The sequence below is a fragment of the Opisthorchis viverrini genome, assembly GCF_000715545.1.
Source record: "Opisthorchis viverrini unplaced genomic scaffold opera_v5_238, whole genome shotgun sequence".
Lineage (NCBI taxonomy): Eukaryota > Metazoa > Platyhelminthes > Trematoda > Opisthorchiida > Opisthorchiidae > Opisthorchis > Opisthorchis viverrini.
In genome coordinates, this window is record NW_008751890.1 from 527,786 (window position 1) to 539,865 (window position 12,080).

The window sequence follows — 12,080 nt, forward strand, 5'->3', positions numbered from 1 at the left end:
ACGACGAGCTAAGTAACTGCTAAAAACTTAAGAAATTCTCATCCGTTGCGTGTAGAGCTGAATCGAGTAAGCGTGCGTGTCATCAGGTTTTCCCAATAGAAAGTCTTGTAATATTCCTCAAAACCCTAATTTATTTCACATGTGAGCGTGTCTGAGAAAAACTGCTGAATTAACGGTATCATTGGGCATATTCACGGATGTTTTTTGATAAACACAAAGAAACTCCTTTTTCTTCAAAAATGGGAAGCAGTATTATTACCCGCACGACGTTTGGCTCTGAAAAAATCACTCTAACAAAACCAAAAATCATTTTAGCCAGGTATTTTGTCTTCTTGTGGGATGTATCACTTTTTAAGTTGATTGAACTTCCTGCTTTTGAACACCCAGGTCACAGGGAGTACAAATTTGTTCATCGCTCCATAATATGAAAGTTTGCAGGGGGTCATGCACAGATCTCGGGAGAACCTGACCTAGAAAGCGATGAGAGCCACACAATATGCCCATTGCAACTTACAAAGCGTCGTAAAAATTTACGTTTTACCATCGAAAAACGCCATCAACATCATTGTGATCATACCTTAGTTAGTGAGTTGGCTAAACACAAAACAACAGACGTCAACAAAGCACGTGTTACATGAAGCGAGAGACCTCACTGAACATTCCCAAAGGAAGCATTTTGACTAGATAACACAGAGGATCCTCAGTAAAAATCAATGTATTTACAGGGCAACAGCATTCAGTCGTAATTGTGTACAATATATGATAGCTTTTTGCTACGTACTTTTGTTCCAAGGTAGACAAACAAGCAAAGCGTCATGTGGAATAACGCTCGCGTTCTGACGAAAACAAAATGGAAATCTGGAATGTATACATTTCCTATAATGGGTTATTTTTACTGATGCGTTGATAGCAGTGGTGTAGTTATACGACCCAGTTGTTTAGTATTCAGTCACGGTTGCACATTAGCACAGAAAATAAGACGGAAAATAACCGTGTCTGTTCTGAAACAGGGTGAATTCTTGCCGAACAAAATCGTCACAGCAAATACGGACGATTATGACTTATCTGTTACACCCAATTGGTACAAATTACATAATTATCTGTCGTTCCAAACAACAAGTGTGTTTGTACTTTGGTGACAACCTGATCATGCACTAGGTAATGAATTACAAAACAACAGACCACCAAGAAACGCGAATTCATCACATGAAGCGAGAGACCCCACTGAACGTTCTCGAAGGAAGTATGTTGATCTGATGACGCAAATGATTCTTGGTAAAAGCCAATATATTTACAGGGCGATAAGACTCAGACTTTATTGTGTGCAATACGTAGAAGTCCTATCTTCAATACTTTTGCACCGGATAATTTATAGCAACTGCTTTTTGTTCCACAAGACCTATATCTGTCTGAATTCAAGTGGACTCTGGCATTGGGCTTGAACAAAGAGCGTTCGGTACCGAAGGCAAGATGTCCCTGTGATATTCACCGATTGTTAGGTGGGCTGTTTGAACAGATCATTGGTTCTTCGTGGTGCATATTCCTACTGAGCTCTGGAGAAAAACATTTTCATAGATCCAAACAAGGAGCGTATAGCAACGGTCTTAGACACACTAAATCCTTTGTTTTACACACTTGACTTAGCATTAGGCACTCAGCATGGAACCCCAAAAGCCTAATCTAGTCTGGTTGATTGATTTGAGGCTGCCACGTCCTCGGAAAATGAACATCTAGCCGATTTATTTTCCCATATGGCTAAAATACTGGCGCATTGACCAAGTGACTTAATATCTGTAGGTAGTTCTTGCTCCTGACCCACTCGCAGTTGACTGGCATCATTGATCCTATAGGTATAACGAATTGCTCTTCATTTTATCAGACATAAAGCTCACAGTGATAAAATACTCACCATTTGTTTCGAGCATTTGGACGCAGCTCGGTCTGTGACAGTTGTCTTTTTACGTATTTCCAGGCTGAAGACATGACTTTGTTCGACTGAAATAATTTCGGGTGTGATTTATTGACTCTGATCGATTGAATAACCCGTTCCTGCGATTGTTGTTCAAAGCTCCCACCAGATGATCCACGAGTGCTTAGTAGCGAGGAAGTAAAGTTTCTCTGCCCAGCAGTAGCTGTTTGACGTTGTAGCTTCCGGCGAACGGGAGTCATTGGAGCCGATAACTGAGAAGGTTTGTCCATCTGTATTAATCTCTGTGGCATTCTTTCAAATACACTAGACTGTTCATCAGTAGTAGTGTCCAAATTAAGACTAGCCTCCAACTTCACGGTCGAACTGGCTCGGTTGATCGAATAATCACTTGCATCATAACTGCAGGATTCAGTGGACTTCGCACAATGCATGGGTTTTGGTGGCTGGTTAAACCTACTGCTCAAAGGTGAACGTGTAGGCAACGGTTTGTTTTGAGGGCTTGCAGCCGGAGGGTCTTTGTCCAAATTTGGGCTGCTGTGGCTGTTGTTCTCATAAAGATCCATAGCTTTATCCGAATTCTTAAACATAGTGTTCGTTCCTTTATACTCCATCTTAGTATCTGACCAAGAATGTTATACAAATTTGTGACATCTTCGCTTGCTCGCTCTTTTATTTGTGATTTATATTACCCACGATGTTTGAAAACACTAATCAGGTTGCGGTCGCCCGTCATTAGTCCCAAGCGCTGGACACAGCAGTATTTGTTCTGCGTGTATGTTAGTTGTATGTGTGTATGAGTTGTTTGTGTGTGGGATCACAGAGCATCTGATATAGTTTAGTCGGATTAGTCTGACCCACAATTCACCAATTGCCATCCGTCGGGTTGCAAGAACACATCCCCACATCGTTTTGCAAACGTTTCTCAGAAGTATCTAACATACAACAGGGTTTATTCTATCTTGCTTCAGAGAGGTGGAGCGTGTGCGTTGGATAAATGTCTGCTTAACAACAAATTGTATGCGAATGTTTAGTTACAAAACACTGGTGATTTATATTTCCAATCGTATTTTCTCAGCATTGATGGATCAATTTAAGACTTACTTCTGGTTCACTCGATGTGACGCCACACAAGTTTGATAAAAATTCTCCGATATACCATTACAGGTTTTGCCATTTTGAGACTCATTTAGAGCACCTGGTCACTGATTTCCTATCAGTAGTATTTTGTGCACAGACGTCACCTTCGCATTGGGTGGAGCTTAACACTTAGTTGGTAAAAGTAAAAGTTCATCCATTTTGTTGTTAACGTTCCCCAAATCATTGTTCTGCACTAAATGTATCTCAGGTTACATGCAGTGTGATATCAAGATGTCCTTTACACAACACTATTCATGAACTGTGGAAAGTGCGTTAAAAAGTTGGCATTTTTGGGCCTAAGAATCCAACACCTGAGCTGTTTCGTCTCAGTGTATTAATTATGAAAGGAGAAATATGATGAGCTTCCAGGAGAGCGATAATTTACCGAAATGAAATGAAAGTCGAACCATCTACAGGTGACCTTTTACTAGCTAGACGATACACTACAACAAATTATTATTCATTCTTTACAAACATGTATCAACCTGGCTCGGTTATGCGTTGCATTTTTTACTGCGGTAGTGTTAAAGAAGCCGTTGGAGTGTTGGAAAGCATCAATTAATTCTTTCACAATCACAACATGGGTTGTGGCCGGCAACAAGCTTGTCTCCGGAGGGGCTAGAGGAAGAAAGGGGGAAAGCTCGAGAAAACTTGACCGCCGCTCAGGAAAGGGACAGGCAGAAAACGGCAAATAGAAAGGCTCGACCATTCTCCTTGGATGCGAAAGTCAATTGGAAGTATCCTGTTGAACAGCATCAGTTAACTCTTTCACATTCAAGACATGTTAGCTCAGAACGTCTTTGATGGGTGAGTTTACATCTAGATAAAGTATACCACGAAATAGGCTATGGATGAAACCAAAGTCTTGAGAGCTGATAAGTGAAAAGGCAAACGACCACAGCACTAGTGGCCTTGGCAAGTGTGAAAAAAGTCGCATGGTGTGCACAGTAATCAAGCAATTATTTTGTCAGCACAGATAAACAGATGCCACTTGTTTTTTTTTACCTCATTCTACAATATCCAATCTCGCGCCTTTAGTCAACGCGACAAACGTTCTGTCGGAATCAAGGGTTCACATAAAGTTGAGGACCTTTGGGTTATAACTGTTTGTCCAGACTAAATGCACTCTTAACAAACTGTGCTTATGGTGACGAAGATCTTCAATACGATCTTCAATAATTTCATGAATTTGGCATTGCGCTTTGCAACAGAATACGACTGCGTTTCTACCCACAAAGTAAACTGAATTCCTCTGATACTATGGCGGACAGCAAAAACAGTTTGTAATCTTTGGGTACCAACACCGATTTCAAGGACATATATTTAAGATTTACTCGAATATTTAATAATTGTGGGTTTTGTTCCGAATTTTTGCAGTTTTCATGGCTTCCCTAGTGCAACCGGAGAAGCGATATTTTTGTTGCCCGATAGTTGTATTTTTGTGTCCAGCTTTCCGGTTGATTATCCTAACTATATCCCCAAGCACCCAGCACAGATCAATATCTCTACCAATTAGGTATCCTAGGCTGTTCTGATGAATAATTTTCAGGGGAGAAACACCGTGCTAAACCAAATTGTTTGCGTTGCTATAAACGCTCGCTACTGAGGAAAGAACTTTTAAGTTGATGGCTGCATTATCACTCCTGTTGATAAATACTGAAACGAAGCTCCATAAAAGTGCTAAACTATCTCTAATTTAAACTGCTTTTCTGCGTTAAATCCAAACTTGCTAACGAATTCACTTTTTACCACAACCAAAACTGAAAAGACGCTTTATTTTCGGGGCGTGGGGACATCTTCATTAGAAATGTGCCGCAAAATATCCAAAGTAAACCTGAGTTATTTCGATTCTGTTCACTGACCCATGGAGGGAAACAAACCGGTGTTTCAATTTTAGTGTCAAATTTTGTTAAAATAGAAGTAGCTTATAGAATTGATCAGTTTATTCAACGCCCAGTACATCGTATTCAGTTGGTCAAATTGTTAAGCTATCCATCATTCTATATCTTATGGAAAATACTGCTAAGGCTTGGTTGGAATGTGATGGATACCATCGAAAATATGAGTATATTTTCCTGGACACAACTTGGTCAACCGAACATTCCGCGGTCTTAATATTTGGATTATATTGCTTATTGTTTATATTCTACAATGCTAATGAACTCCATCTACGTGGGCAACTGATGCAAAACTACACAAACTGACTCATCTTATTATGTAGCAAACCTAATAATCGCTATAAACAAAACATCGTCTGCATAGCAGACGATTAAAGGAAATCTGGAGGTTTTCTGCGTCAAAACTGTAGAATGTAACACGCTTTTATAAGCATAAAATGTTATTACAGCTTTTTAACACATAACTGCTTCACAAGCCATATGAACATGAAAAATCTGTTTGAAAATTGGTAACCTTAATAATAACTATTAAAATTGTTGGATTGTGATACATTTTTTAACTAAATTATTGAACCCAACTTCAATTTTTCTTGACATTCTAGTCAGTTTTTACTTGAGTCGTTAGCCGATCTCTGTAAGCCATTTCTCCTTCCACTCGCAAGGAAAATTAGGTCCGCTGGGTTTAAAACGTCAACGCAAATGCACTTGGAACATCTATTACTGGAAAGAATCGACCCTCGACTTAACAGTCGAGTAAATGCGCACGGGATCATTGTTTCTATTATCCAGATTCTAGTCTGTATAGACTGATTACGGCTGATTTCTAGCCTTCACTCAGAAAATAACTGTGCGTCGTACTAAATGAAAAAAGTTGTTTTCTATGAAAGTGGAAGAATCCAGATATTTCTGGTTGTTAAAGATGTCCGTACGGTTGTCGTTTTGCAGAAGAAGTACTCTGAACATCAAATATTACTTCCGCACCACAAACGGAATAGTATTTAGTGTGGCCTGTGCGCCTGGGTCTCCTGACTCGGAGAATTTAACCTCTATCCTATCAGTCTTACTTCGCCATTTGATTAATCACGGTCAACTCCCATGTACGAGTAGACGTTATTGATTGGTATATCATTCATCGATCCCTCAACAACAAACATAGCGACCCTTTCAGGGAAGTAAAAAAGTTGACAATTCTATCGAATGAAGCCACCACAGCCGTTGCCGTCAACGATTGGTGACACTGACTCCAGGTTTTATCTGTATTTTCAGCACTTGTTGAAGGTGATACTACGCTGACATTTCATTCCACATAATATATTAATAAGGATCACACCACAATCGAGAGTAGTTGCGGACAAAGAAGGAAAGAATCATCTAAATTACTTGTGATCCAGTAGGTTCAGAACGTGGAAGAACCTACTGGTGGTAGGTCGAAATCCATGTGACAATTAAACTGAGCCAACTTGGACGAGCCACACCTTTCTTCTTTTTGGCCACCCCAAAAGTTCTGCAAATGAAGCGTTTTCGAAAAGCTCAGCTTGCATTTACGAATTATTCAAGGTTGAAGATTACCGTACCTTCAGTGTGACAGGAAACTTCAGGTCGATTCTATCCCGCCCCTAATTGAGAAGTGTTTTCCGGGAATTGGTTCATTAATCCGCATTAAATTAGTTGACACTGCTCCATGTACGCAGTGCAGATTCCCACGGCTGTCCATCGGAGTTTTAAAATACACTCGTCAAATGAACCTCATATTTGGAATAAATCGATAAATACCGTCTGTGCTGGTCACGTTATTTAGGTTATTTTGTGAACAAATAATGTAACACATTGATTAACTGCACCTTGATAAACTAACATGTTGGTGTCACGTAACAACAGAAACAATATTGGTTTAGTTCTCTTGCCCATAAACGCTCAGTTCAAACTGAGTGCTTGGCCTATTTAGTTCTGAAATTGCTGTTTACAGGCAGTTGTGCTGATTTGACAGTTGTTTTCTTCCACTGTTTTACATCAACTTTGCTTGAGCAACTTTCCTTCTGACACAACCAGGTCAGTTATTGCTAGGTAAAACACAGGTGAATGGATTTACTGTAGTGAAACAACTAGTTGAGTTGTATTTTCTGTACTCCTTAAGTTTTACAGAACCTAGGGAGCAAAACATTGTCTTTACCCTAAACAATGCTTGCAAAAAACATTATTTTTCTTAGCTATCCAATATTTTCTTCTAGAGTTATTGCAACTCATTTCTGGACTTTATCGTGACGCCATTATTCTGCTTATTCCTTTTTATATGTTCATGGCTTTCCTTCACATATTCATTACATTTTCTATGAATTACTAACGAATAGTGACTTTTGGATTCGCATATTAGGGGATCAACTAACATCTCTTTCTGCCGATTTTCTTATTTAGCGAATTATTCTTACTCAGCCTTTACGCCTGATAATTTCTTATAATTTTTAGGACAACCTGAATAATTGCTGATTAATAATTCAGTGGGATATCACTTTATTTTGTTGGTCCTAACGTCTTTTGTTATTTTATACACCGAAAGAAGCATTCAAGAGAAAAATGCTAGTTATATCTTCCTTCAAGCGCATGACTTTTAGATACATTGTTGTACACGCTTTGCATCAGACACGATAGACGCAGTAGAATGCACGATCAGACGTGATAAAGCACGCTCCTGAGCCGACGAACGCGTGATATTTTCTAGCGAAAACTTACAAAAGCAATACTAACACTAAGTTGACCGGCACCCCTTCACACTATGTGTAAAAGCATCTTACAAAGAAGTTGACAAATAAAATTCAATTTGGATATAAAAACGTGTATGCACTCATGGAGCATGCAAGTAGTAGGCTTAAAAATTGGATTGGTGCAACACTCGCCCATCTGCGGATGTGATCCCATGCAAAACGGTCCATCTTTTTACTCTAACTATCTATGCTTTTTCTGCATCGTCTGTTCGTCACTATCTGTATGTGCTTAGTTGTAAGTCAAAAGTAAAAAAAGGTGAACCATTCAATTGCAAACTATGTCGTTTAGAATCAAAAGTGCTATCATTTTTCATTTATCGCAATGCGATGAAGATGCTTCTATCGTTTTCTACCGTCTATCAGTCTGAAGTTACTACAAAGAACACAAACGCTCTGCATTGTACGTACTTCAGAAAGATGTTTTTGAGACCGCGGTATCAACCGGAGAAGATTTGTTTTAAGTGGTTAGAAGGACACTCATTATTTGAGTGGGAAATTATGCTTTTTACCCCGAGATTTTGAGAGCAGTCTACCGAAAATAGTGTACTTCTGTGTCTATGGATGGGAAAGGACTTTACTCAAACCTTTCGGCTTTATTAGGTGGCCCTTACGAAGATTAAGCGCTGCTATAATTATTACGAATACGATTATTTCCGGACTAGACTTGTGCTCTCACTTGTAGAGAGAAGTGCCGCGAGTAAATTTCTATTCAGACTGTGTGCACAATTCGGATACTCAGTAAAGAGAAAAAGCATAAATATTCATGGGTGATGTGGCATTAAGGTAGTGATAAAGTTTGGTGTCTGACAGTTTGTTTGAACTGCCAACACAAGAACTCCTTTGCATTGGGATGAAAAGGTAAAAGAAAAAAGATTTAAAACGAAAGCTTCGTTTTAAATTGGTCAACAGGAAAATCTTGAGGGGATGCTAAGAGAATAACCATAAGAGGGGCACTTACCGATGAAAAAGATCGAAGGTTTGGTACATTATTCACTACAATTTCTTTGTTCAGGTTCATAAGTCATGGAACTATCCCAAGTGATTTTTGGTAACATGATCATATTTAACATTTCTGGGGTGATTTTGAAATTATAAAGGAAACCACTCACAAGTTTGCTGAAAACTCATCGACAACCCACGACCGGCTTCCACCGCCGCCGGACTCATCAGGTAGGCGCAGTACCCAAGTGCCCGTCAATCTTATGTCCTACAGGAACCTAAATTGGACAGATCTTGACGAATACACTCATTTGCACATTAAATGAGTTTTCAAGGGAGCCTGTCAACTCTCTCGTTTTTGACACTCTTCAGCTAGATTTGCCGCACAAAGGCCGCCTTATGCTCCACTTGATACGGTGTCTGAGTAGTTAAATCAGTTGCACAATGGCTTTCCAGTGCCCTGAGATAAAAACGACGAATTACTACCGACAAGGGTTTTATGGTCCCAACCCCCCAGAAGCTCTTTTGAGATTCTTAACTACTTAAGGTGGCATAAGGGTAGTTTTGCTGCGTTCACATTAGCACATCACAATAACCATATTTTTTCTAGGTTGTGAGGTTGTGCCATTGTTAGTACTTTGACTTTCAGACTTTTTATGTTCAATCTCTCAACATAACAGGTGGAAAAGAAATGTTCGTTAAAAGCTTTCCAAACTGTCTCCGCAAAGTACCTGCAAAAGGACTGACCGGTGTGCTAGTATAAAGCAGTAACTCTTTTACCGGTCAGCTAGGTGACAAGGCAAACTTAGAAACAAAACTTGTACACTCTTACGTTTGGTGAATTGAAAGCCTCCTGAATAAACTCGGGTCAAAAAGCTTTAGTTTGAATGACTGGTATTCGCAAACTACTCTTCACATTCAACATTTCCATCAAATGTGATTTTGGTTGCAATTATTTTTCAAGCTTGATTATCTGCAACATTCGTTTGACTATGGAAGAATGTACATCATTTAGGGATGTTACTCAGGGTTACCGGGAGGTGGATACTTCGGAAGAAATTTATGCATTTTTCGTTCGTCGATTCGTTTCCTTAGCTGCACATTTTAATTTTTAACGTTTTATGACCAATTCGGATCCTAGCATCAGTGCGCTGTTAGTGAACAGCACTACATTATTAGTCGTGCTTTGGGTGGTGGTACCGGTGTAATAGATTATGTTGCTCGACATAGATCGTCTTTTATAGTGGTTCTATTGGTTGACCATTTGTCCTGATGATTCACCGATGGCGTTCCCCCAATCCGAGCTGTCAATGCTCTCTTCACCCGCGTAAGGTAGTTGCCTTTAACACTTTATAGGCCTGCAAACATCTATGGCTTTAGGATTTCTATTGAAACCGGGTTGTAATTTGTAAAACACAAATTCACCAAGCGAAACTTCAGACACGTTTCAGTTACATACGATTTAACCTGTATTCCTTCATTTGCATTTGCAACTGTTTTATTCAGGAATAGAGCAGAGTTACTCTCACATGTACCATGATCGAGTGAGTTAGATTGTTTTACGAAAACAAAATTTAGCAAATATTCATGTTTTATTCTGATCAGTCTCCTTTGGTCTTATTTGCATAGTCTGAACATCGTATTAGACGATCCACTTTATGCTTGACAGCAGCTCTCCGAGGGTGAGTTGTTTTGCTCAGCTTTTCATTGTCGCCTTCTGCTCGTCTAAAATACAACTTGATGGGCCATTAATCACTAATCGTCTCAAAGCGAACAAGGTACTTTTTAAACGCCCAATAAAATAGCCAAATGGTGCAAGTCGGTAGATGTTTTGGTTGCTGGTACAAAATGACAGGGAATGAAATGCATTGGTCTACAGTATAACTGCTCAGCTGACAAGCTGATCACAATAATCACTCCATATCTGCAAATGTAGTTTTCATTGCAATCGATTTGACACCTGAGATGAACACCAGTTAGCTCAAGCCCGAGGTGAAGTGTCTTTTATCCTTGGACGAAAAAACCGCTGCGTAGTTTTTTCCTCAGTCTATTGACTCTATACACCAAGACGCCAAAACATTAGGATTCGTCGACCAGAACGGCATTTGCAAGCCGTAACGGGACGTAAATAGTGAGCTGACTAGACAATTCCTCAGGTTACTCGGGTTGAATGGATGCGTTTCTACTGCCACAGTAATCTCTGGAGGGGCAGTGGAACACAGTCAGTGAGCGACTTGTTTTTGGAAAACAAATATTGCGACTGGTGACTGCAGCTGCTACAGCTTCATTTACCGAGTATAGGGAAAATAAGGGAATGAGGACCACATGTTGGAGGCGATGGCCCATTGAGTTTATTGGCGTCCAATGGTTCTGTTTGTCCGGTGTGGTAGGCATGCGTAGCTACGCAGTGAACGTCAATATTGCTGATTAAATGGAGAACTGAAAGCAGCTTGAATACTTGGACTTAGAAATGATTGTTCTTTCCACTTGTTGAGAACAAGGCCAAATAAACTTCTGTTTCGGAAAGAATGATCTAAATCTTTGAACTGATTGACACAGTTAGATATTGCTCACGATCGTGTCCTGTAAGAGACTGTCGTTGCCAAAATTATAGGTGAATCAGATAATATCAACGAAACTTGTCACTAGTGGTTCTTATTGATCCTGTAGATCGGTAACCAAAAGCAGTGAACAAGAATCAATACAGATGAGGCCGACAAAGTCACTCTCCCTTATGCGTGTGCAGGATATATAAACTTGATAGCGGTACCTTTTACATTTAGTGGAAAATAACAAATCTCGACAGGTACACCCATTTGCATATAAATTGAGTTTTCATGGGAGACTCAATTTTATCTCTCTTTTATGATTATCTTCAGCTGAATGTGCTGCACAAAGGCTATCTTATGTTTCAGTTGGTTAGATATTCGAGATATCGCAGTGTGTTTTTATGAAGGAAACTATTCATAAGGTTTCTGGAAATTATTCGATAGTCCAAAACCGTCTTTGCCCTTCTTTGGGCCCATCAGGTAGGTGCAATCTCCGAGTTTTCGTCAACTTTATGTTCTGCTGGAACCCAGTTGGACAGATTTCAATAAATAGAATCATTTGTATATCAACTGGGTCTTCACAAAAGCCTACTGGATATCTTGTTTATGATATTCTTCAACCGTGTGTACTGCGAAAAAGCCGCCTCATGTTTCAGTTGGTTTGATATTCTAAATATTGCAGTGTATTTTTTGCGAGGGGATCTACTCACAAGATCAAAGATTTTTCAACAAACTTTTGGGAAATATTCCTTATAAAAACATGATTTTTTACTGGAACAAACTTTGTATCAAATTACAGCGTCACCCAAAAAGTCTGTTCGAATTATCCACCGGAATATATATATATATATATATATGTTTGCTCTGC

General features: G+C 39.4%; 1 protein-coding gene across 1 annotated transcript in view; it reads right to left on the reverse strand.

The window, feature by feature from the left end:
- The window catches only part of T265_08742 (hypothetical protein), a gene marked incomplete at both ends in the record, with an annotated part of 10,455 nt that extends 7,914 nt beyond the window's left edge, over window positions 1-2,541 (reverse strand). Inside the window, 2 exons of the mRNA XM_009174627.1 lie at window positions 1,490-1,546; window positions 1,910-2,541. Of these exons, the coding sequence (XP_009172891.1) occupies window positions 1,490-1,546; window positions 1,910-2,541 (689 nt within the window). The remainder of the gene's footprint in view (window positions 1-1,489; window positions 1,547-1,909) is intronic.
- Window positions 2,542-12,080: the final 9,539 nt, after the last annotated feature.